At 46.1% G+C, this 27,237-nt stretch overlaps 1 protein-coding gene across 1 annotated transcript; it reads left to right on the top strand.

Annotated features, from left to right (window-relative positions):
- On the top strand, window positions 1-27,236 carry pcsk1 (proprotein convertase subtilisin/kexin type 1). The gene is made up of 14 exons (XM_035391807.1): window positions 1-557; window positions 2,407-2,511; window positions 4,785-4,910; window positions 10,738-10,884; window positions 13,297-13,373; window positions 17,207-17,295; window positions 19,875-20,047; window positions 20,931-21,143; window positions 21,972-22,072; window positions 22,421-22,654; window positions 23,198-23,355; window positions 23,941-24,074; window positions 26,022-26,171; window positions 26,791-27,236. The coding sequence occupies exons 1-14, from the start codon at window positions 369-371 to the stop codon at window positions 27,202-27,204; spliced, it is 2,310 nt and encodes a 769-aa protein (XP_035247698.1). The 5' UTR covers window positions 1-368; the 3' UTR covers window positions 27,205-27,236.
- The last annotated feature ends 1 nt before the right edge of the window (window position 27,237 follows it).

The raw sequence follows: 27,237 nt of genomic DNA, 5'->3' as shown, positions 1-27,237 counted from the left end.
CGGGACTCGAGCTCAGCTCCTACTCCAGGTAGATTCGAAATTGACGTCAGACCCCTTCGTAATTTGACGTGTAAACATTTTTTTTTCTTCCTTTTCATGGTTTACTCCGTGGCTTTCAACGTCAACTCAACAAGGCAAAGAAGCGGCTGTGGGTTCGCTTCCTCTCTCCCGGTTGCCAGACATATCTGTAGATAGCCTACATGTACATAGCAGCCATCATAAACATTACCGGTTAAGGAACAAGCGCGTATTTATTTATTGGTCTATTTAGTTTAGTTTTTTTTTTTCGTTCTTCTTTTCCCACATCTTCCTTGGTGGCTTTGTAAATACAGCAAATCAATATATTTAATATAGTTGTATTTTCTGCAATGGATGTGAGATGTCGCCCGCTGGTGATGTACTCAGCTACTCTCGTGGTTTTCTGCGCGCTCGCTCGCGCCGTGGACGCTTCTGCCGAGAACAGACAGTATCTGAACGAATGGGCGGTGGAAATTCCAGGCGGACCCGACGCCGCTCGGGCAATCGCCGAAGAATTGGGCTACGAATTGGTCAGACAGGTAAAAAAATGGACCGCTGATAAATTAAAATAACAATCTTGTTTTGCCCGTTTACTGTGTGCGGGTGCCTCATTTTCATTCCATTCTGCATTTCATTTTGTAACACTGGCCTTAGTTAAAAAAAAAGATGCGACTACTGTATTTGACATTTTGCGATTCGAGAAGATATGCATGTTTCAGCGCAATCTTCAAAGATTCCAGAAGACTTGGTTTTCACACATTTGGTTTTATTCATTTGGTTGTCTCGCGCATGTTTCCATACCCAGATACAGTGAACGTCAGCCCTGTTGCTGCTTATCCCGTCTCAATTGACGTCGCCAATGCTTCATTTAAAAGCATTTACATCGAAGTATGACGCCTTGCCTTGTTCCTGCGTGTGCTCGTTTTCGAGCATGCCAACTAAAATGCTGGTTTCCACACAATCATAAACGTCACAGGGAACCGTAGACAAGCGTATGGAATACATATATACCACACTTAGTTTTATTACTACAACAATCCGTTTTCAGGAACAAAGGTATTGCATTTTCTAACAGTGACGTTATTCAAATAAACGGAGTTTCTTTTATTTATATTTAGCGTTTTTAAAATTACAGACCTATTGCTAATTGAGTGAAAGGATAGATGTGTAACCTACAACCGATAAGGCGTTATTGCATGTTGAAGGCTGTAGCCTACTTTCTTCCTTGATTAGCCGTTATTGTTTATTTTTTTCTCAGATAATGTTTTGACTGAAATTATTGAACAGAATGCATTGGAAGTGCGTTCTCTTTTTTTGTGATTGATAAAGATCAGGTATGTGATAATTGCGAGTTTTCCAGTTGCATTAAAGGGCTCCTTTCATTCCCCGTGGTAATGGTTTTTATTATAGGTCAGTTCGTGCGGCGCTCGTGGCGCTCTCATTCCTCGTCCGCGTGAGCAGCAGTGGCCCCATAAACCTTGATTGCAGTGATTTTCAAGCCCCAACTTAATGCCTAATCGGTCGACCTATGGCAACGAGTTGGTTCCTTTCATTATTTAGCCCAGTTACCATGCAGTCGTCTTCGAAACGTTTACAGTTAATAAACTGACACTTTGCCACTGTTTTCTACCGGTGAGAGAGAGACATTTAGGAAGAAATGGCAAAATGATGAGTTTATTAATTGTAACTGCTTCGAGAACGTTTTGTTTGTGAGCAGTTATAATTGAAAACCTGGAAGTAAAAATAAGCACCATCGAGGCGTATCTTTGGTCTTTCGTTAGCCTTTTTTAAATTTAAACACACAATGTAGCATGTATTATGTATGAGTAAGTTACTGCACAATTATTAATTATTAACAGGTGTTCTCCGTCAGAGGAGGGAGGGCTGTGATTAGGAGGGAAACAGGTTTTACTCTTTCCCCCCCCCCCCCCCTTCAACAATGACATGCATTTTCCCACCACAATAGGAACACATTAAATGAGAGAACAGCCAGTCTATATTAGGAATGCAATCATACTTCACATTCAAAAACGAAAATGAATTATTTTGCCTTTTTTATTTTTCACCTGTCGCCTAATAAAAATGATTCCCCTTCATTCAGAGGGGTTAACACCGACAATTGTTGAAAAGAAAAAGAAAACTTTGGTAGCACTGTAGAAGTTATTACTTTCAAACATCAACATTTCAGGCCTATTTGTCCCATGGTTGTAACCACTTCTAATATAGATAAGTCAATAATAATAACAGGGTTATTATTATTTTATTTTTTTTACTGAATAATCTTTTTTTCTTCCACGAGCCCACCAGCATCTGTGTTTAAAGGATGAGGCCCATGCTTCGGTTGAACAGCAGAACAAGCTTGTGAGAAATGTTCTCTCCTCTTTGCAGATCGGGGCCCTGGAAAACCACTATTTATTCAAGCACTACAGCCATCCTCGCCGAGCCAAAAGAAGTGCCGGCCACATCACCAAGAGACTGTCAGAGGATGACAGGGTAGGAACTTCCTGGGAACTCAAATCTTTTCTATTTAATATATTTTTTTAACTTCTTTTTAGCTTCTGTCAGGCTATAGAAAGCTCCTCCATTCTCCAAAAGGACGTGTTAACATCCAGCGCACACTCTGTGCTACTGCTTTTTTGTGTTACTTTCAACACATTTTGTGTCAAAGTTACTACATGTGTGTCACGAATACACAATGAATGCTTTACAAAAGGGGGACTTTTTGAACACAGACTGCGTCGAAAGTGACACAGAACGTTCTGTCCTTAACTGGACATCCAGGTGTGTTAAAAAATGACACGTTATGTGTTGTTTCTTACACATCTATTCTGAGGGTGCTGAAATCCAAACAGCCCAGATCATTCATTAAGAATCGTCCGCTAGATACTGATTTATTAAATATAATTTAATTACATGATTTACTTTATAATATATTATATATTACAAATGTTTTATACAAAACATTTTCCCCTTTTTCCATTAAGGTGTGCTTCACCCATCAGTAAATAAAAACAGGCGCTCTGTTATTCCTTTCCCTGTTATCAAATAATGGTGAAGCCCAGAGGCCAGAGGTCTGCTTCTGATTGGGCAGCCAGGCCTTTGTGATCGGGAGCAGATGAGCAGAAGACTGAATTACATTCGGAATGACTCGGGGTCCCGCTGGTGTCAACATGCCCCGTCTCCATGGCGCTGACTCTTAAGCTTTTTAATACCGGGACCCTAATTAGAAATACCTTTTAGTATCAGGACCCAAATTAGTGATACTTTTTAATATCGGGGCCCAAATTAGATTGGGAAACGGTAAATGCACTGCATTTATGTAGCACACTTTCCAGTAACAATGACAAAGCGCTTTACAAAGAATACCTCTTATTCACCCATTCACACACACACACCCCAACGCTGATCAAGGCAGCCATGCAATGGCACCAGTCAGCTCGTTGGGAGCAATGGGGGGTTAGGTGTCTTGCTCAAGGACACTTCGACACACTCAAAAGACCGGTGATCGAACCGATAACCTTCCAGTTGCCAGACTACCAAATAAGAAAATTAGTACCTTTCAGGGATCCATAAAATACATATACTAGCCCAGCCTACTGGACTACAGGCTTATTCCGGGACCCACCACATACACTCCTGCGACCCATAGTTTGGGTCCCGACTCATAATTTAAAAAACACCGGTCCACGTCAAGATGTCCCCCACCCAATTCACTCTGTAACAAAACGAGAAGCCTTCCATGGAAAGCCCTGCTCTTCTGTGTTCTCCCACCTCGTGGTATTTTTCTGCAAAGCCAGCCCTCTGACTTGGATTCAATTCAATTCAGTTTTATTTGTATAGCACTTCTTTTGTACAGAGGCACTGTCCCAAAGATTTGCTTTACAGTGAAAACAGAAAGGAAAACTGGGCAAAAAATGAGGTCTGAACCCCCAGAAATGAGTAAGGGAGGATAAAAAAAATCCCCAGTGAATAAAACAGTCAAACAGTGGTGATTCAGGCTTTCCAGGGGTCTTTTTCACAGGGGGGAGAACACAGTGTGTCAGGCGAGAATAGAAGCAGACGCAAGGACTGTGTGAAAATAACACAAGGCAGAGACGTCTGTAAATAAGGAGGACTAGAGGACTCACAGGAAGACCAGGCCTGCCTGTTTATAGGAGGCCCCAGCCGGGAGCAGCAGGCTGGAGCAGCCTGCGCTGGCTCCAAATGAAATTATACTGAGGATCAGAGATGCAATATGGCCTCCGGTCTGTCCTGTTAGCACTGCTTTAACAGAGGGAGGCTCATTTCTGCAGAAGTGATGCTCTGAACATGCGGAAAGTGCTCATAACACCATCCAGGAAATGTGCGTGGATGTGCAAGATTTTTGTGTGCGTGTGTGTGTGTGTGTGCGCAGGTGTGTGTGTGTGTGTGTGTGTGTGTGTGCGTGCGTGCGTCTGTGGGTGTCTGTGTGTATGTGTGTCTGTGAATGTGCACGTGCACGTGTGTGTGCATTTTGGTTGTATGAATATGTGTTAGTGTGTGTGTGTGTGTGTGTGTGTGTATGCATATGTGTGTCTGTGTGTGTGCGCTTGTGTGTGTGTGTGTGTGTGTGTGTGCGTGCGTGTGTCTGTGGGTGTCTGTGTGTGTGTGCGCGCGTGTGTGTGTATGTATATGCGTCTGTGTGCACGTCCGTGCATGTACAGTACATGTGTATGGAAACAGGGCAGCACCAGTTTTCAGCACAGTGAACTGAACCCCTCCTCCCTCCCCCCTGTCTGCCCATCAAGGTGTCGTGGGCGGAGCAACAGTACGAGAAGCAGCGTAGGAAGCGTACACCGTTGCCGGGGGGATGCCAAAACTGCCCCGTGGAAAAGCTCTTCGACGACCCCATGTGGAACCAGCAGTGGTACCTGGTGAGTTCCTCCGTGTGGTACACTGCAGTTACACAGCACACGCGCCCAGAGATTCACGTGTTCGTCACTTCCGCTCAGCGATAAGGGACCTTATCAAAATACCAACTGCAGCATTAGTTACTAAGGTTACAACAGCTGTGTGTCTCTCTTTAGAACCCGCACCGCCCCTATTGTCCATCATAAAAGAGTGTATTCTTGCACTGTGTGTGTGTGTGCTTTTTCTTCTCATTGATCCAATTGGTTGTGTACTGTTTGCAGACATGTTGTGCACCAGTCGGGGAGTTTGGCAGCGAGGGCTCTGTCCATTTCAGGGCTTCATGCCAGATTCCGCTCTTAATTATTTAATTTGCCCCAATCAGCTGCGTGAATGAGACATCTCTGGCGAATGAGCATGTGAATCACAGAAACGTCGTGCTGTGGTCTAGCCTCAGACAGAGAGAGCAGTGGAGGGTACCACTAATTAGCTAACTGAGCCAGGGGTAATTGCTAAAAGCAAATTTCCCTTCCCCCCCCTCCCCCCCACATGTAATGCTGTGATGCTTGGTGATGATGCCATTTCCCATTCTTTGGGTCAATAAAGTACTACTACCACTACTACTGATGCTAATGCACATCCTGCTACTAATATTATGCTTCTAACGCTATTTGCTTGGGGGTAGGATCCTCCCCCTTTACTGCTATTTTGGAATCACAAATCGTTCCGGATTCTGTCATCACTACACCACCACCAATCAGACCTGGGTCCAATAACTATTCAAAATGCTTTTTCCCTACAGATGCTAGTAAAATCTGTGCAAGCGATTGATAGTTTTTGTTTCACAGATGTTGTGAACAAAATTCTCGCTCCATACAATCGAATCTTTGACATAACATAACATGCTCTGTGGCAATCTCACAGGTAGTCACAGTTTTCTACAGGAGAGTCAGCACCAATCTCACAGGAAGTAACAGTCTTCTATAGCAGAGTTAGCACGAGTCTCAAGGGAGGTCCTTCCACCGTCCTAGTCATACGACCTCATCTGATGGCAACTGGTAACTCGTACGGTGCTGCTGGAGACGAGCTAGGGGGCGCTCAGGCAACACTAACCCAACGAGGTCCGGCTGATTTTAGCGCGCTTCGCCCCGGAGGAATGAGTGCAGCCGTATCCCTCCGCCGCGGGAGGTAGTGACCACCGTATCGACCGCGTCCTGACAGGAACCCGCCGCGCTCGGTCTGCACACGTCTCGCTGTGACCAAAACAAGGCATTCTGGGAGCTTGCTTCCAACGGCAAAGCTGACCGAGGAGCAGAACGGTTCAGCTTGAGGTTTCAGTCAAACGGGAGGGAAAAACTCGGGACCTGATTCGCCGAGAACAGGATTCCGGCACAACAAAATAAAGACGTTACTGCAGTGGCTGCTCTATTAGAAGCTAAATGCAGGTGTTCCGTAGCACCAGACAAACAAGAAAACGATGCCATTTATGCCTTCTAGAGTAACCGCAGACGCAGAGGTCTGAGGAGAGCCGGGCTGTGGTTCAGAGAGGTCTTGTGGGATTCAGGGAAGGAGAATTAGTGGTTTTTGGGTTAAGTCATCCATCTTTGAGGCTTACATTAGCTGCCTGTACAAACATTAGAAATCCCACACTCTTACAGTAAGTCTGTTCTACTCTATACCCAGATGCAATTACCAGTCCTTGCAAGTAGCGTGAGAGAAAACCATTGCAACTGGAAGAGCCAGTGTAGTTTCCACATATCCTGATTGCTTTGGAGATACATTGTTAGTTGGCTTCTGTTTTTGAATTGGCTGCACCATTTTGCTGTGCAACAGACCTTTATTACTTATTTTTTCTTTTAGCTCATTAGCACAATGATTGTGAAAACTTTATCGTAACACTTTCTTTTTTGCTTCCCCATTTTTTTCCTACAATTTGGAATGTCTAATTATAAAAAATAACATAACTGATTTATACAGGTCATTACTGCGTCCTCAGATTTATCGATTTGGGAGAGCGCAGGCTAGCGTACGCGCTCCTGCTGAGCAGGTCATGTCAGCCGTGGCTTCTTGTCACGCTGCGTTTCGCGGGTCGGACCCGCGCAGGCGCGAGTCGGTTCAGTGGGCGGACTTGCGGGCGCCTGACCGGTGAGGCGCTGTCATCGGGGCTGACCGAAACCCGGCCGGGCGACGCTGGAGCCGAATGTGCGTCATCCAGAGCCCATCATCGCTGGCGTGGTACCTATTGTCACTTCTTCGACACTGTTTGTGACAGAAGGGGGCTGTACAGTTTTTACAGGTGTGTTTATTTCTTTATGAAAAATGCTGACAGTTAGTTGCTGCAAGTGACATTTAATGGGCACAATGGGGCAACTGCCTGTTCGACTGTAAAGGCACCCGCAAGCCAAAAGGCTCTGAGCTAATTCATCCGGGCTTCAGAAAAACGTGTTCAATCCTTTACACGGAAGAAAAAAATTGGTCTCCTGTGATCTGTGAGCTCACTGTGAGATTGAGATAACAGAAGAGGAAGTTTCTTGGTGATCTGTTACGGCCAAGGGTCCAATTCAGCCAGTCAGGGGTTCCTGTTGTAACTGGACGACTGTTGCAATCAGCTCTGCTGAAAATTCCAGCTTAAACCAGCCTAAACTGGTCAAGATGGTTTAAGCTGCTTTTGACACTTCTAACTGATTTTTTTTTTTGCTGGTTGACCAGCTGTTCACCACCTGAACAGGCTATAGTATAGCGAGTCCACCAGTTTGGCCACCAGCTCACTCCACCAGCTTAACCAGCTTTGAGCAGCCACTTCGCTCTTCGCTGGAATTTTCAGCAAGGAGAATATTACAAATATGAAAGAAACCACCAAAGGTGGTTATACCCCGCAAGCAAGCAAGCGCCTATCAGCCCTCTGTCCACCCGCTAGCATTTGGAGAGTCGGCCTGCTTAGTGGGAGGACACATTACATTACATCGCATCTACTTAGCAGACACTTTTATCCAAAGTGACGTCCAAGTTTCTTGCGTTATTTTGACCAGTGAACGGCATCGCAGCTGCCCGACTGTCTGCTAGCGGGTGGCTGAAGGGTCAGTGATGGCGGCTGTAATGTTTGGCATTATCTCCAAAAGCACGTCTCTTCACTGCTTAGTTTGCTGGTCAATCAGGGGCCAGATTGAGTCGCCGCTTTGCTCAGATTGGTCAGCACTGGCACCAGCTGGCATCCAGTAATAAACCTTGGACTGATAGCCCATGCTTTAGCTACGTGACTGCCCCGCAAACCGTTTCCTTGTTTAATATAGTGTTTTCTTAAAGGGGCAGTTCACCCAAAAATGAAATTACGGTATGTTTCCACTTAACCCTGAGTACTCTCTATCCATCCAGATGGGTTTTAGTTTCCGAGATTTGATGAGTTTTCTCGATCTCAACTGCAGCTCACACTAATACAACGGACCTCAACAGACCCATATTTCACCTAGAAAAGAATTCATTTTATCTGGGTGGATTGATAGAACTCTGGGTAAGTGGAAACATACCTTAACATAATTTCATTTTTTGGTGATCCGCCACTTTAATGTTTGCATTATGCAGCGCAACATCCCGTTTCTGTGGTAACTGTAAGCCTGTGCTTTGCTGCTCCTGTACAGATGCTGAATCTTGGCTTTCTGGCCTGATGGCATGGCTCCTACTGTTGAAGAACAGAATGTACCTTATCTGAACCACCAGCCCCCCACTCCCCCCCCCAGCAATTTTGATGTGACTAATGCCAGTTTTCTATGACGAGCGGAAACACCATTGTGACTCAGCCAGTGTCTGCATCAGCTTGAGGCTCCATGATGACTCTGTCCTCGACTTTTGACCTTTTCTCCCTCCATTTCTGTGTTAAAAAAAAAAGACGTGACAAGATGGCCGCAGTCCGTAGGGCGGGCAGCTCTTGAGCCGTGAGCGAGGGGACGGGGCTCCAGTCCCTCTGCCAGACTATCCTCTCTGTCTGCGACACTCTCTGCTTTCTCTCTGTTTGAATAACGCCAAAAAAAAAAAATACAAATACAAAAACAGGAGAGCGCTCGGGCTGTCTCGTCCTCTTCCTGCGCGTTGCCGGGCTCGAGGGTGGGTTGCCGCGAGCACTTTTTTCTCCCGCCCCGGCGCAGCGTGACTACCTCCCGCATCATCGCCAAACCCGCCAGCGCCCAGCCCCTTCAGGCGAGAATGGGCGTGTCGCTCCGGCAACAATCCAGGCGACTCTGAACATGACCGGATGCATGTGACCTTCAGCGAGTGTTAACGTGAGAACTCTGTGAGCGTAGCGTGGTCCACACAAGCCCCTGTTTTCACCCTGTAGTGAGTTGTACTGAATAAAATTCTGCAGCACAGAATTCAAACCGGAAAATATAGTTTTATGCCTATAATAAAAAGAGCATAAACAATGATAAAGACCTAACAACAGAAAGTGGAATTTAATAAGCGCATTGACAGTCTGCTAAAAAAGAAACTGTCTTAAGCTATTTTTATTTTTTTTTGCAGTTTGACAGAACAGGTTAATTACCCACAAATACCTAAGGCCCTAGAATACCCCAGGATCAGCAGAGAGAGATCTGAAGAAACGGTACATTTGAGATGCTAACAGACGCTAATGCTGGGCGAGGTCCTTTGCCGAACTGACACTGAGGGCTGCAGAATGGTGCAGTGTATTCAAGCCCCCTGCCTCAAGAACTGGCCTAACCCCCCCCTTTATCGCCACCACAGCTTCACTGCAACACCCCCCCCCCTTTTATCGCCACCACAGCTTCACTGCAACACCCCCCTCCCCCCCTTTACTGCCACTACCCCCCCTTTACCACAACCCCCCCCCCCCCCACCTGAGGAGCAGAGAAACAGCACGACAGCAGTGACTCATCCCTAAGCCTGAAGCCACGTTACGGCTGCATGCTCCTCTGTGCAGGGAGTGCAGCCTGAATGCCGTCGGGCTCCGCTCCCCCCCCCCCCCCCCCCTCGGCGGTGCAGTGATTCACCCAGGTCCTCGGGTAGAACGATGAGCCTGTCACCTCCCCCCTTTCAGCACTACTATTCAATTAAGTGCCATGCTAATTGAGTCATCAGCGCACCCCCCCCCCCCTTCCCCCCAGCCACCCCTCGGTGGAGAGGACAGGTTTGAATCGCTCCCTCAGAATAAAGGGCCGGCCCTCATCGCCAAGCAACGGCGGCTTTTCAAGCGCCGCTCCGCCGTCGCCGCGGTTATCGCTCCATTACCGCGCGCGGTCAACAACGGCCGCTCGGCGGCAGCCGGCGGCGAAGCTTTCTGAAACCGCGTCGGCACTGCGGAGGCTTTGGCGGCGGTTGCAGGTTTGACTCTTAGATTGGGGCACTGCCGCGGCACCGCCCACCAAAGCACTTAACCTGAATTGCCTTCAGTGCTATACGGTACATACAAGCTGTGAAAGATTCTGTTGGCAAGAGCATCTACTAAATGTAAACATAATTCAAATAAAGTTATAGAAATATTGTTATTCACGCATTGGTCAGTATATGCATTATGACTAACACAAAACATTTCTTTTATACATTTAGAAAAAAATATGTCATACATGAATGTGTTTTTCCCCTAAACCAGGGGTGGGCAATTCTGGTCCTGGAGGGCCAGTGTGTGTGCAGGTTTTTGTTTACACCATTTACCCCTGGCTAAATGAGCTACCTGGCTGTATACAGCAACACTAGTTCGCTGGTTTGATTAGGCAGGAAAATCAGAAACACATATGGCCCAAGTTGCCCACCTCTGCCCTAGGCTCACTCTCCTTTTCTTTCTCTTCCTCTTCCTCTTTCCTCCTTCCTCCCATCTTTTTTTCCTCTGGCGGCCGCTTATTCAAGCAAGACACCAGGACGTCCCCGTCCCAGCCCAAACTGGACCTCCACGTTATCCCCGTGTGGAAGAAGGGCATCACGGGGAAGGGCGTGGTCATCACCGTGCTGGACGACGGACTGGAGTGGAACCACACGGACATCTACCCCAACTACGTACGTAAGAGCGCCCCATCGCGCAGTAATCCGCCAAGCTACAAGGGGAGGGGGGGGGTACCCCAACTATGTACGTAATAGAGTCTCGCCAAGCGGTGATCTGCCAAGCTACAAGGGGGGGTGGGATTTGGGGGTCGGGGCGGGGGGGAACCACACGGACATCTACCCCAACTACGTAAGAGTGCCCCCACCGCGCAGTAGTCCGTCTAGCTACAAGTGGGTGTGGGGGTGGGATTGGGGGGGGGGGGGGGGCGCATGTCCTATATCCATATAGCACTGAGGGCATTGTATAGCCTTTGCCAGAGAAATGACTGGCATTATTCTCCAAACAAACAGACAGCAATTCTGGAGATTTGTCCAAATATCGTTCACATTTATCAACCGCTTAATTCCCTGGAAGGAAAAAAAATGAACGGAACATTTTCTGAGATTTTGGCGAGCATTGAATTATCATTTGTTAGCAGGGGCTCCGTTTTTCATCTTTTCATATTTTGCAGTACATAAGTAAAGCAGGTGGCGAATTTTAGGCGCCATTAATTCCTTACAAAAGAGCCCACTGTATGCGTGTTCTTATGTCAGTCGGATCGAGCGTGATTTGTACTGTGCGCGAGCTCGTTTGTGCAAAATGAAAGACGTTACCATCTGCGGACAGCGTCACGACGTCGCGGGAGCGTTCTTCTCCTGTTTGATTGCGCGAGGTTGAAAAACCACAGCTGCGATTGCTGGTAAACAGCGCCGGTCGATGTAAACAGAGCCGGGAAAATCAGTCTGGTGTAGCCAGTCAGTCAGTCGCCTGCCAGACGAGGTTGAAAAGCGAGCGATCGCAATGACGGCTTAGGAAGCTTGTCTTCTGTAATTAAACTGGCTAATTAAAAAGGCTTCAGTCGAGTGAGTCACAGTCGAGCTGAATCCGGTCTCTCTTGCGTACAGTTGCACACAAATGTATTCGCAAGACCATTCCAAATTAAAGCGTGCAGTGTTATTATTATTATTATTATTTTTCATTTTAATCAACATTGCTCGCGTTTCTACATTCTGACTTCATTTCCCTTTTTTATTTCCCATTTGATAAGGCTGATGTAATCTTGCCTCCAATATAGCCATAACAGGAAAACAGCTGATATGCAAGCCTTTTAATCTGGTTGTGTTGGCTTATTTAAGATATTTTTTTGTGATAATACTGATTTATTATATTTCCAAACTCATCAAAAATCCAAACAAGCATATTTTATCATCACCTCCCAAATAGGCCAACGTAGAGATGGTATGGAGATGGCTTAAAGTGTTTATGACTTGAGGCGAGTCGTAAGCGTATAGGCTACTTTTAAAGGAGACTGGCCATGTAAATACATTATACTGATTTGCTGGTAATTATTTTATAATTTTGTTAAATATTTCCATAATACAATGGGAATAAGGACAATAACTTCCTCTGCTCTGTTTGTGTTTCCTTGTTTATCTGGTTCTGTTTATATTTAATTTTTAGTCTATATTTTTATGGAAATATTCTGCATATCAATATGTCATATGTTTTTAGTAAAAATTTAGGAAGTATCTACAAATGTCATTTCCACCAATCGACAGTATTTATCTCATAGGATGGTATGGATACTGCATGGGATTGAACGCTCCGACTAAAAGCTTTTGACTATGAACTCGCATACGGAAGTGGTCCCTTTTATTCCGAAATTAAATGTTTGTGTGAGCTATGGATGCAGCGGGGAGTCAGGTATACAGAACGAAAACCAAGCCGCAAAAGCGGTGATGTGAAATTCCTGCTCCCCATATATAGAACGAGGCTTAGCAAACGCGTGGCATTTCACACAGGCTCGAGCGCCGATATCCAGGGAGCAGAGCTCCGTGCGCGTTTGCCGTCGCCAAGACAGGCAGCTTTCAGTGGAAAATCAAACCGGCTGACGAAGGTAGATTCCATTATCTTGCCTGGCTGGAGACATTAGCGGCGTTTCGAGGCGCGGTGAGCGTAATTGCCGGCAATCGTGTTTGCGACAGGAATACGCTCGGGAGAGCCAGAGGGACTTAACCTCGCCGCGTGACTGCTGGAGGGCGGGGGTGACGTCATCCTCCCCTTATTCATTTTATGACCCAAACACCATCTCCAGAAATTGTATTGCCTTGGATCACATTGAGTCACGCTATAGCTAATTTTTACAATGCTAGGTTTTATAACATATTTATTCCTCTATTCTTTCCATATCTCTCTCTCTCTCTCTCTCTCTCTCTCTCTCTCTCTCTCTCTCTCTCCCTCCCTCTCTCCCTCCACTCATTTTAGCTCAAATTAATGTTTCCGCTGGGCTACCTTTGTCACTGGTCCATAAACCAGCTGTTTACAACAGAAAAGACACTCAGTCATTCACTCAGTTAAGTCATTGTATGTTATTTGCCCTTGTTTAGGATCCGGCAGCAAGTTATGACTTCAACGACAACGACCCTGATCCGTTTCCCAGATACGACTCGACCAATGAGAACAAGTGAGTCACATTTCTCAAAATCCAGTCTGGAGGGGCGACAGCGCCTATATCTGCTGGTTTTCTGCTGTGATTCGAGCCTTCTTGCTGTGAGACGACAGTGCTACCCACTGCACCACCGTGCCATCCCCGTGTCCATATCAGGGATACTCATTGGCCAATAACCACAAGGCCAATAGTAAGCAGCAATACTACATTACATTACAGGCATTTAGCAGACGCTCTTATCCAGAGTGACTTACACAACTTTTACATTGCATTTACATTGCATCCATTTATACAGCTGGATATATACTGAAGCAATGCAGATTAAGTACCTTGCCCACTAGGACACTGCCGTTGTACCCTTGAGCAAGGTACTTAATCTGCATTGCTTCAGTATACATCCAATACTACTAGCCTCCAGGGCCAGATTTGAGTATCCCTGGACTGTATAATCTGTGTAAAGGGCCTACTGCCCCCCCCCCCCCCCGTACTACTGCCCCCCCTTCACTGTACTGCATGAATGGGCCTTTAATGAAAGATTACTCGACATGGAAAATGAACTTCAGCCTTCTTCATTACCCTGTGCACAAAGATGGGCTCTGCCTCACGCAGAGAGGGAACAACACTGAAAACACTGCTAATTTAAGAAACAGCGCGACGGTATGAGGCTTTTGTCGCCCTCCCGTCATTTATCGTCCCAAACTGGAACGCTTAAGGATGGTAATTACCACTGAGCCCGGCGGAGGAGAGTGGATTTAGAATTAAGCCGACGAGTGATTTCGTGTCTCCATTAAAAAATGTTATGCAACTATCCGAGTTTTAAAAAAAAAAGAAAGACACACAGAAAGTTTCACAGTATCTGAAACCAAGATAAAGATGCAGATCATACTCACTGATGAGTCAAACTCGTGGGCTGGGATTTGGAGACAAGCAGGCTGAAAAACACAACACAGTTATTTCTGTTTATCAAACAATATGGAAAACGCTCCATTCTACATTCCCCTCAGTGATTCTGTCCATTTGGTATCCACCATCAACGTAATTCTCACTGAGTTCAAACTGCCTTTTGCAATTGTTTATAATGTTATTTGTACAGAATTTGGTTTTCATCACACCTGGACAGTGTAAGTAAAAATCTGGAGAAAAAAACCCCAAAATAAAACCCTAATTGAATAAATGTAAGAACTCCAGCCATGGTTGTGTGGGTGTGGTCGTCATGCTCAACACTCCCGATGTGCAGCGCCTTCTCTCAGCTTTCAGTTTGAAATGTTTTCTGCACACGCAGATATTAAAATATAATGCTTCTTTTGCCCTGAGCTCATTTTCTGCCTATTCAGTATATGGTTAATTTTTTTAAAGCATTGTGTGTTTTTATTTTCTTTTAAATTCAGTTTTTTTAGCCATGGTAACCATGGCTGAGGATTGTATAATAGACGAATGGGGCTTCTACAGGAGTGCTTATCCTAGTTATTTATTTATTTATTTATTTATTTCTTTTTGCACAGAGACCACAGAGACTTATTCTGATAAATAACTGAAAAAAGCTGGGGTGGGTGTGTAGTGTAGGCGGCTCTAGGATTTTGGTGGCCCTAAAGAAGAATGAACTGTGGGAACTGATTGTGCCGGGCGGGGTTGTTGGTGGAAGAACAAAATGAGTTCTGCAAAATTCAAATGTGTTTCAATAAAATATTTAAAAAACATTTAAGGCCTGAATTGTGTGGCCTGCGGATATTTGTGGCCCTAAATGATAGCAGGGAGTGTTTATGCCGGCAGTCGGCCCGGTAGGGAACTGCGATTGTTATTCTGTGGGTTGCAGGTTCACCTCCCAAGTGGGGCATAGCCTTTACAGCCCCAAGTTTTGAGCAAGGCACTTAAAGCTGAATTGCTTCCATTTTTATCTGTGTGTACAAATGGAGGCTGTCTTTGTCGCTCTAAATAAGAGATTCTGCGACATGCCTAAAAATATAAAGAAAACGGGTGAACCGTATTTATTCATAATTGTTGTTTTCGGTGAAAATTTCTGATTGAAAAGTAAAAGGTGTCTCTGTGGTGAATTGACTGGTGATGGCATCAATACCGTTTAATGCCACGTCTCTGTCCTGTTATCGCTGACAATGGGTGCAACTTACTCATGTTTCTCCGCTCTAATTGACGAGACACCTGAGAACAGAGCAGAACGTGTGGTAGCACACACACACACACACACCACAGACGCATGCATACACACACACACACACACCACACACACACACGCACACACACACAGTGCACACACACATACACACACAGTTCACACACCCACCAACAGCCCTGCCAGAAACACTCTTTTGTTCAGGCGTTATATCTCGAGTGCTCGTGTCTCCACTTGTGTGATTCAGACTGCCAAATAGACCTTTCACACATCCAGCAGAATGGAAATAAACAGGCAGAGAGAGAGAGTGGTAATTTACGGTCATGATGGCTCACAGAACAGCTTCAGAACTGCGTCAAATCATTATCTGAAATACTTTAACCCTTCAAACGCCAGCAATAGCTCTGCAAACAACTGCCAATTTTGAAGAAGACATTTGTTTTTACCTATATTTAGAATCACATTGTGATTTCAAGTGTCGTTGAAAATGTGCAGGATCTGCAGTTGTGTCTCACAGTTTGCCAGCACTGGTCTGACCCAGGTCTGATAAGACTTGTGATCCATTTTCACAACTCTATGAACTGCAATTATGGACATTATTGAGCACAGGAATATACCTGATAACTGATAAAAAAATAAAAAGAATATTTTGTCTTTTCAATTGTGTTTTCTCTGAATAAAATATGTAAGCTCCCATTATGTCAAGCCAAAAACAAGAAAAAAACAAAAAAACAAAAAAAACAAAACCAAATCGAAATTTAAGTTAAAAAAAAGAAAAGAAAAAGAAAGCGTGACTCATGACTGCAGTGAAGCTGTGGGCTCTGTGTCGCTCCTCAAGTGCTTTTGTTTAATAATGAGCCGAGCCTTTCACCAGGCCACGGACACCTGCCGTGTCCCAGTAGAGCACCGCCCGAAGCACACCCACACCGCTAGCGACTTCGCCCTCCGCCATCTGAGCTTCACGCTGCCCTGCTCTGAGTCAGGCTTCCAGGAAAAGCTGCTTTTGCTGTTTTTGAGTTTTTTTTCCATACACATTGGATAGGCACTGTAGATAGATGGATAGATAGATAGACAGATAGATAGATAGATCGATAGACGGATGATGGATAGATGGGTAGATGGATGGATAGATAGATAGATAGATAGATAGTCTTTCCCATACACATTGGATAGGCACTGTAGATAGATGGATAGATAGACAGACAGATAGATAGATAGATAGATCAATAGACGGATGATGGATAGATGGGTAGATGGATGGATAGATAGATAGATAGATAGATAGATAGATAGATTGATAGACGGATGATGGATAGATGGGTAGATGGATGGATAGATAGATAGATAGATAGATAGATAGATAGATTGATAGACGGATGATGGATAGATGGGTAGATGGATGGATAGATAGATAGACAGATAGATAGATCAATAGACAGATGATGGATAGATGGGTAGATGGATGGATAGATAGATAGACAGATAGATAGATCAATAGACGGATGATGGATAGATGGGTAGATGGATGGATGGATAGAGAGGTGGATTTTAGTTTTGTTTGTGCTGCTACCCTACTGTGTTTACTGCTCGATTCTCGTTATCAGCATTCAGACATTAAGCGATCATTCCGCTCAAGGCTTGCCGCTCAGACGTTTTCGTTTTACGTTTTTCACTCCCATTTTTTCTTTTTTGTTTTGTTTCGTTTGTTTGTCCCATTCAGGCACGGGACCAGATGTGCTGGGGAAATCGCCATGCAGGCCGACAACAACAAGTGTGGCGTGGGAGTGGCTTACAACTCCAAGGTTGGAGGTAAGAGCTTGTTAAAAAAAAAAAAAAAGATTTATTTACACCCAGCCTACACGTGCTAGCTTTGGGTCATCCACTACTGTTTCACTGCCCAGTTTCTGGAGTGGGGTAAAACATAACTGAGCCATTTTAACATTTACATTGTTGAGGAACCTAAGAAAGAGCTTTGGACTAATTAATGCTAAAAATATGAAGGAAATGGACATCCTTATTAAAAGCAAATAAATAATCTCCGAACTGGAATGATCATTTTAAGAGGATAAATAACTATTTGTGGACTTCCAAGTGCTGCCGGCATTAGATGGAATATACAGACTTATTAACAAAATGCTTTTTTGAGGGGCTGTTTTTTTTTCTGGTGGATTTGGGTCATGGCAGCAGAAGCCTGGCTGAGATTTCAGAATGAATAAATATAAATAAATTAGGGATTAAGACTGAAAGGTACAGAGCAGATTAGAGCAGATGCTGTGGCATCCAGAAGCCCACAGCCCTGTCACATGACCCCTGTCACATGACATCCTGTCACACTGCTGAATATGGAGATACAGGTTCCTGGGTGTGGCGGGCATGGAGAGAAGGAGGGAGGGGTCTGGTAGAAAAGGAGGAGGGAACAGCAAGGGGGGGGGGGCTTAGAACAAACTCAATCTGATCACAATCATGAAATTCACAATCACGCTAAATAAAAGCACAGTTTATGGAAATATCACTGAACTCATGCTCTCAGATATCACTGCGTCACACTAGCGTATGGACCATCAGCATAACTGACATGACGACAGATTGTGTAGTCAATGTATGCCGTATGCGGATAGTATATTGGTCAGAGAGGGAGGAACTGAAAAAAATGTCCCCAAGCAAGTTAATGCATATTTGAATATTATTGGCCACATGTCCACATTTGTCTGCATTTGGGTCACGTCCCAAGGGTTTAGCGATCAGGTCAGTTCCACGCCCATTGGACTGTCTGCTGAACTGCCTGTGCAGAAAGCCAGCCAGGCGGGCTGTCTGGTTTGCCTGCCTACCTGATTTGCACACACCCCTGCACAACACCACCCCACTTAATGAAATTACAGCAAAGGGCTGCATGCGTGTCCTGGTATGTCTGACCATAAGAGGATCAGGCTGAATATTGGGCCCTCTCAGGACATATTGGTCCTCAGGTAGATCATATAAATATCTTTGTGAATCAGAGAAGGGTTTTTTTTAATTACTCTCCTCTCTCATGCTGTTGTCTGATTTCTCCTCCACTTGTAATATTTTCCATACGCTTCTGCTCAGTCACTTCTAATGGATCTGATGGGCCTTTACATTACATTACATTGCAGGCATTTAGCAGGCACTTTTATCCAGAGTGAATTATAACTTTTACATAGCACTTACATTGCATCCATTTATATGGCTGTATACTGTATATACTGAAGCAATGCAGGTTAAGTACCTTGCTCAAGGGTACAAGGACAGTGGCCTGGGAATCGAACCTGTGACCTTTAGGTTACAAGACCAGTTCCTTACCCGTTATACTCCACTGTTGCCCACTGCTTACTGTGAAGTATATGCATAATAAGATCAGTAATTGGTGGGCAGTGTCAGAGCCCAGTGCTAACATATGCTAACTGATGGAAGCACATATGTTATGCTGTTGCCAAACCTGGCTGTCGTGGAACAGGCTGATGGAAGTCCACCTGGAACCAGTGGATTTGGGTGGCATAGCGGTTGGGGAACTGGGCTTGTAACTCAAAAATTTTGGGTTCGAAGAAACAATGGTGGCAGCCATTGTGCCTCTGAGCAAGGCACTCTAACGGAATTGCTTAATTAAAAATATCTGGCTGTATAAATGGATTGTATCGTATGTAAAAATAAAAAAGCAATCTGTGTCAGTCACTCTGGATAAGAGCACCTGCGACATGCTAAAATGTAATGTTGTTTCGGCTCTGGTGCTATGGAGAGTATGGAGGGTGCTTGTGTCAGGTGCTTGTTTCAGATCAACTTCATTTCAATTCATAAATATAACTGAAATTCCAGTTCATAAATTTGAAAAGCCCTAACAGTGGGGGCAGCAACAGGGAATTGGCCTAATAACTTAAGGGTTGCAGGTTCAATTCTAAGGTAGGACACTTCTGTTGTACCCTTGAGCAAGGTACTTAACCTGAATTGCTTCAGTAAAATATCCAGCCATATAAATGGATTCTGTGTAAAAATGCTAAAGGTGTATATGTCACGCTGGATAAGAGCGTCTGCTAAATGCCTGAAATGTGATGAACTTTTACAGGCGTTTTCCAATACTAAATTCATTTCATTTCATGAATAGGCTGAACTGAAATTCCCCCCCCCCCCCGTTTATGGCTAGTGTAAGAGTGCGGGTTTCGGGTGCGATGAGCCGTGTCCCCCTGTCATTGAGTTCTTCTGTTCTCCGAACCCGGCCCGAGCCTTTTCCCCCTGTCATTGAGTTCTTCTTTCTCCGAACCCGGCCCGAGCCTTTTCCCCCTGTCATTGAGTTCTTCTTTCTCCGAACCCGGCCCGAGCCTTTTCCACCTGTCGTTGAGCCCTTTTCTGTTCTCCTCCGACCCCGCCCCCCCGCTCAGGTATCCGGATGCTGGACGGGATCGTGACGGATGCCATCGAGGCGAGCTCCATCGGCTTCAGCCCCGACCACGTGGACATATACAGCGCCAGCTGGGGCCCCAACGACGACGGCAAGACGGTGGAGGGGCCCGGCCGGCTGGCCCAGAAGGCCTTCGAGTACGGCATCCAGAAGGTGGGGACGGGCGTCGTACCTGGCCACTTCTACGCCTGTTCTGGTCCATTTGGGAAATTAACTGAACTCGTTAGCTGGGATTTTCCCATTTCCGTTACTTTTCCAGCTCACAAGTTGCTGTTTTTTTGTAGTTACTTTCCTGAATTGGCTGGACGGGTTGTGAAGTTCAAAGGATGGGAGTGAGTGAGCTTGTTAACATCTGCTACAGGAAGTGATGTCACACACTTGGAACTCCATTAAATGCCCTGTAAAAAATTTAAAGGTGTCTGTACTTAACATATTAAGTAACCTGGCTGCCTTAAAATCTTGAATTAGGCGAACAATAAATCTTCAGTTCTTCATACTTTTTACGCATGAACTGTAAGAAGAAGTGTGAAGAACTGAAGATCCGTCTTCACAAAGATTCAGCACATTTCAAACAACTTTCTGTTGGGTACCATCTTACAGTCAGACTCAAGCATGTTGAAATCGAATGTATCTCCCCCTTAGGACCCTAAATCACCGTCTGATGAAATTATCCTCACCTCTTTGTGCTTATTACACATCAGCTACCATTTAAGATTTTTAAAGCATGGGGCTGGTGCAAGTTTCACATCTTTACACACCCTCAGAAATAAAGGTACAGTGGAGGTACATTTTTGTTTTTTAAGGAATACATTTCCCAAATGTACCCTGAAAGGCACGTACTGTTCTTTCGTACTGATAAGCACCTTTTACTAGCAAACAAGGTACAAATGAATTATTAAACCCATGGCTAGTGGTACAGTTTTATGTACCTATTGGGTACCACCCCAATAGCAAGCATTGTTTTTAGGCCCTTTTTTGCACATTTTTTTTCTGAGAGTACAAGTGCATGATGGGAAAATGTCTTCTCTGTCACCAGGGGCGGGGCGGAAAGGGTTCGATTTTTGTCTGGGCCTCCGGGAACGGGGGCAGGCAGGGGGACAACTGCGACTGCGACGGCTACACGGACAGCATCTACACCATCTCCATCAGCAGCGCCTCGCAGCAGGGCGTGTCCCCCTGGTACGCCGAGAAGTGCTCCTCCACCCTGGCCACCGCCTACAGCAGCGGCGACTACACCGACCAGAGAATCGTGAGCCACTTCTCTACTGCCCTCGCCTGTTAATTTCAGAGTCCTCTCATTGTAATCTCACTGGTATCTCATTGTGACCTCACTGGGATCTCACGGTCCTTTCATTGTGACCTCACTGGGATCTCACGGTCCTCTCATTGTGACCTCACTGGGATCTCACGGTCCTCTCATTGTGACCTCATTGGGATCTCACGGTCCTCTCATTGTGACCTCACTGGGATCTCACGGTCCTCTAATTGTGACCTCACGGTCCTCTCATTGTGACCTCACTGGGATCTCACGGTCCTCTCATTGTGACCTCACTGGGATCTCACTGTCCTCTCATTGTGACCTCACTGGGATCTCACGGTCTTCTCATTGTGACCTCACTGGGATCTCACGGTCCTATCATTGTGACCTCACTGGGATCTCACGGTCCTCTCATTGTGACCTCACTGGGATCTCACTGCCATCTCATTGTGACCTCACTGGGATCTCACGGTCCTCTCATTGTGACCTCACTGGGATCTCACTGCCATCTCATTGTGACCTCACTGTATTCTCACTGTCATTTGTCTCTATTGTCTGCAGTTTCATTGCCAGCTCACTACTAGCTCACTGTCTTCCCTCTGTTATCTCACTGTCAGCTCTGTCTGTTATCAATCAATCCTCTCAGTTTCTCTGTTATTTTCACCTCCTTTTGCCTTTTAGAAAAGTTATTTTATTTCTCCTTGTTTTAATTTAAGTTCCTTTCATTTGAAAAGTCTCTTTTATCCACTACTTTCATTCTGCTTCTTCCTTCTTCTCCGTCATCCCTTTTTCATGTGAGCTGTTGTGTTTTTTCTGCAGACCAGTGCAGACCTGCACAATGAATGCACAGAGACGCACACAGGAACGTCCGCCTCCGCCCCACTGGCTGCTGGGATATTCGCCCTGGCTCTGGAGCAAAAGTACGGAGGCACTTTTTTAAAATTGCCAAATGCAGGGTTTATCTACGGGCCTGCAGATGTGTCCACACATGATCTGTGGGCAGTTAGGACAGATATCAGAGCGGCCTTGTGATGTCGGTGTTTACCTCGTCCCAGTTTTGTGCAGAGATAGAGAATCCAGGTTCAGAAAGCTTTGTTCCAGTCCTGGATTTGCTAATTAGCACAACAATTCTTCAGCCAGGAGGTAGATTAGCGAAATCAGCTGGCTGGAGTTCATGGGTGGAAGAAACACATGACAGGACTCTTTCTTTCTGTTCATGACACCTCTGGTTTTCTCATTTTTGACTCTGACGTGGGCTCTCCTCGCAGTCCTGATCTGACCTGGAGGGACCTGCAGCACCTGGTGGTTTGGACCTCGGAGTTCGACCCACTGGCCAACAACCCCGGGTGGAAGAAGAACGGAGCCGGGCTCATGGTGAACAGCCGATTCGGGTTTGGCCTCCTCAACGCCAAGGCCCTGGTGGACCTGGCCGACCCCAAGGTGTGGAAGCACGTGCCCGAGAAGAAGCAGTGCATCGTGAAGGACGAGACCTTCGAACCCAGGTGAAGGGGGCCGGGGCACTTCAGTTCAGTTCAGTTCTGTTCAGTTCAAGAGAAATCCACATCGGCATATACTCGACATCATACAGATAATAGGCATTTGTATCTATGTTCCAAGTGGTGTTTTATATTTTATATTAAATTACAATTCATATCTAAACACTCTAGTAATACTCTAGTAATAAAAAATAATATTAATGTAAGCATGTATTTTTTGTTTAACTGACTCAGTGTAAGAGGCAGAATTTGTGTCATTTTGAAACCATGTAAAGTAGAGCCATTCAGCATATTCAGCCATTACCACAATGAGCTGACCTGCCCTCTGGGTCAGCTTATCCTTCTGTAATCCAGAGAATTTCATATTTTTTTTATCTGTTACTGAAATCCCCTCTTTCTAAGCCTGTGTGGAAAGAGAAAATCTGTTCATTCATATCCCGGCAGAGGGGAGGATTACCCCTGAATTGGAAAAAAGAAAAAAACATCAGGGCCGATCGTAATCTTGTTTGTTTTTTTTTTTGTTTTTTTTTGCTTCTCTTCCTCTTTCAGGGTTTTAAAAGCGGCAGGCGAGATCACCATAGAGATCCCCACCAAAGCCTGTTCCGGACAGGACAACGCTATCAAGTCCCTGGAGCACGTGCAGATGGAGGCCAGCATCGATTACACGCGCCGGGGGGACCTCCACATCACACTCACCTCCCCCTCAGGTGCGACGCTGATCAGGGTCCCACCAGGAAACAAAGCACGGTGAAACAAGTGTTCCTAGTCCAGAGAAAAGGGCCTGTAACCCATAAAGTGCCCACAGGGGCAGCTGGGAGGGTCTTCCTGTTACGGCACTTCCTGTTAAATGAACTACACTTGTACATCATTGCATTACGTTACATTACATTTTATTTGGCAGATGCTTTTATCCAAAGTGACGTAAAATAAGTGCATACTGAATGTCGTTGCAACAAATACAAAACACAGGTCAGATAATAAGCACAATCAACAGACAGACACCATAAATATATTAGATTCAGAGACAAAAATCGAGCAGAGTGTAATCATCACATGAAAAAAGAGGTATCACATGGGGTAATTAAAACTGCTAAATTAAAACCTTAATAAAAATCATCAGAATAGAACTTTAGGCATTTTCAAGTCATGATTTGGAATTTCAGTTTGTTTCCTGATCTGAATAAGAATGTACCCTCATGACTGGGCATTGTCAGTAGTAGTGGTCGTTACGGTAACGAGTCAGGACGCCGAGCAGTGACGGGGGTGGGGTGTGTCTCCACTAAATCTTTCAGGCACCAGCACCGTCCTGTTGGCTGAGAGGGAGAGGGACACCTCCTCCAACGGATTTAAGAACTGGGACTTCATGTCGGTGCACTCATGGGGGGAAGACCCTGCCGGGACCTGGACCCTAAAAATCACCGATGTGGTGAGCTACCCCTCCCCTCCCCGCTCCCCGCCCCCCTTACATCATAGGCATGGATAGAAGGGAATGCTCACATTGTCCTTATATAGTCCTTTTAGTGTATGTTTCTGCATAGTAGAATACATGGTTCTTGAGATTAAGACCAGAGACTCACCCCTTTTTTACTTCTGGAAGTGATGTCACAGAAGTGTGTTATCTAAATAGCCAGTGGCTGCATATTGGCTGATTCTAGGTTATAATTCTCTGAGGCTGGTAAATATGAGTAGCCTATCCCATTGTTCATTTGAGTCACATGGAATGGAGGAAGGTCGAGTTTAATTAATCGTTTCCTTGCCATGACACACCTCTGCACTCCTCCACGGTCTGTCAGCCCTATAAAAACAGGCGATTTAGTTAATGGGCCAATAATGTGGGCTTAAATCACCTCACAGTTTCATGTAAGAGGATCGGGCAAAACGTGAAATGTTCTAGAACATACCGCCCCATCACCCCATCAATGGGTAAACATCGTTCTCTTGCTGGGATTTTTTGTAATAAAAATTAAAAAAAGATTTAAAGCCAGTTATAAGCACACTGTCTATTTGTTTGTGATCACTGAAATGGTGTCTCATCAGATGGGAGCGTGTTAGTAGATGCAGTTATAAGCCCTTTCCATGGACCTTTTCCAGTTTGGAAGGCGCACAAGCTGGGGCTTGGGGTTCCCGCTGTGTGTGTGTGTGTGCGTGTGTGTGTGCGTGTGTGTGTGTGTGCGCGTGCGTGTGTGTGTGCGTGTGTGTGTGTGTGTTTGTGTGCGTGTGTGTGCGTGTGTGTGTGTGTGTGTTTGTGTGTGTTTGTGTGTGTGTGTGTGCGTGTGCGTGTGCGTGTGTGTGTGTGCGCTTGCGTGTGTGTGTGTGTGCGCGTGCATGTGTGTGTGTGTGTTTTTGTGTGTGTGTGTGCGCGTGCGTGTGTGTGTGTGTGCGCGTGCGTGTGTGTGTGTGCGAGTGCGTGTGTGTGTGCGTGTGTATGTGCGTGTGTGTGCGTGTGTATGTGTGTGTTTGTGTGCGTGTGTGTGTGTGTGTGCGTGTGTGCGCTTGCGTGTGTGTGCGTGTGTGTATGTGTGTGTTTGTGTGCGTGTGTGTGTGCGTGTGTGTTTTTCAAAGCAGACGCAACGTTAGACAAAGCTGTCATCCTCTGCCCCGCTCCGTGCCAAAACGGCCATTTGCAGTACTGACGGGCGGGCAGAGTGCCTCCACGCGATTAGCGGATGTCTGATGAAGCTATCGGGACAAGCGCCGCGCAGTTAATGGGCTCGGCTCGTCCTGCAGCGCGCGCAGATCAAACGCGGGGTGATCTTACTGGCTCCCACACGCGGTCTTCCTCAGGCTGCTGTGTGGGGTGAGAGCCACTTTAAAATTTCCATTTCTAATGTAAATACGAAGCCGCACATATGTTAATGAAATTTCCTCCATTATGAGAGACAAAATATCCGAATAACAGGAAGAGCCTAGTTTTATTTTTTTGAGTAAGTGGTCACTGTTGAAAGTGGTTTGGTTTGTGGGATTTAGAAGCGCATGTCTAATAAGCTTATTCCTCTCACATACAGAACGTCCAGTTCAGTGAGATGTGTTTATGTATTCTGACCTGTGCGTGATGCCTACTCTCTACTCCTCTCACACTCCCATCTATACTTTCTTCTTTCCTTTACTCTCTCCCTCCCTCTCTCCCTCTCCTGCTCTTCCCCCTCTCCCTGTATCACTCTCTCTCCTTGTCCCTCTCCCGCTTTCCCCCTCTCTTTTCTCTCTCTCTCATTCTTTCTTTCTGTTTCCCTCTCCTGCTCTCTTCCCCCTGTCTCGCTTCCCATCTCTCCCCCCTCTATCTGTCTCTCTCCCCACTCTCTCACTCTGTCTCTCTTCCTGTCCCTCTCCTGCTTTCCCCCTCTCTTCTCTCTCTCGCCCCCCCCCCCCCCCCCAGTCAGGGCGGATGGAGAACGAGGGGCAGATTGTCAGCTGGAAGTTGATCCTGCACGGGACGTCCGAGCGCCCGGTGCACATGAAGTCGGGGCGGGTCTACGTCCCCTACAACGCCGTCCAGAACGACCGCAGGGGCGTGGAGAAAATGGAGGTAAGGCAGCCCACCAGCAGGACCCAATGCTCAGTCCCAGAATTAAAGAAAGTATCACAACTCATTACATTTAAAAGGCACACAAAATGTGTGTTGTTACAACTCTATGTACTGTGTAATTATGCACAGTGTGTCATGGAATTAGTTCTGTGATATATACAAAAGTAGCTTGCTGTATATGATTTTATATATTATATTGTGGGTGTGTGTGTGTGTGTGGGGGGGGGGGGGTTATGTGATGCCTGTTAAATTCTGACATGCTCTGAATTCGTAGTACAGTAATAGAACACTTCCTATAAAAGCCGACATTCTCATAAAGTTCTTATGAAGGTGAGATGAAGTTCTGATATAGGACTGTACACAGGAAGTCAATAGCTGGACCACAAGGGGAATCTATCTAATGCAATAAACAGGGTTGGGCTGAATTCCATTTCAATTCACATTACTTCAGGAAGTTTACTACAATTCAACTCATGAAAGGAAAGAATCCCCACAGGGAATTGTGGGTATTTTTCAGTTCACAAGCATACAGTCCCGTTCAGTTCGTTTCCGGGACTGCTGAAAGTGAAATGGAATTTCCCCAAAATCTGATGTATCCCTGCACCCCACCTGTCTGCAGGAGGTCCCTACCGAAGCTCAGGTGGCCAAGAAGGCCTCGCCCGCAACCGTGTCTCCACCAGGGGGCGCCCTGCAGGAAGGCGCCTCCTCCGCCGCCCTCATGCGTTTGCTCCAGACCGCCTTCAACCGGCAGACGCCCGCCGGCAAGCCCCGCCCCGCCCGCCCCTTACTGCCCACCAGCCCCGCCCACCAGAGGGAGGGGCAGGAAGTGGAGGAGGGGCCGAAGACCGCCGGCCCCCGAATCTCCTACCAGAATCTGTACCAGGCTCTGGACCGGCTGAACCGCTACCAGAGCCCGGAGGAGAGCCTGTACAGCGACTACAGCGACGGCTTCTACAGCGCCAAGCCCTACAGGCACCGCGACGACAGACTGCTGCAGGCCTTCTTCGACATGCTCGCGGACGGCAGCCAGTGAGGCCGGCCACAGGGGGCGCCAGAGAGCCGGGGG

Source organism: Anguilla anguilla, chromosome 14, assembly GCF_013347855.1.
Source record: "Anguilla anguilla isolate fAngAng1 chromosome 14, fAngAng1.pri, whole genome shotgun sequence".
Classification (NCBI taxonomy): domain Eukaryota; kingdom Metazoa; phylum Chordata; class Actinopteri; order Anguilliformes; family Anguillidae; genus Anguilla; species Anguilla anguilla.
Note: the sequence above shows the minus strand (reverse complement) of the source record. Positions and strands in the feature narration are given on the sequence as shown.

Excerpts from the sequence above, each read along its gene's own strand:
- pcsk1 (XM_035391807.1), top strand. The coding sequence starts at position 369 with ATGGATGTGAGATGTCGCCCGCTGGTGATGTACTCAGCTACTCTCGTG. Across the intron at positions 21,144-21,971 it reads ACTACACCGACCAGAGAATC|ACCAGTGCAGACCTGCACAA; the intron begins GTGAGCCACTTC and ends TTTTTTCTGCAG. Across the intron at positions 23,356-23,940 it reads CACACTCACCTCCCCCTCAG|GCACCAGCACCGTCCTGTTG; the intron begins GTGCGACGCTGA and ends TAAATCTTTCAG.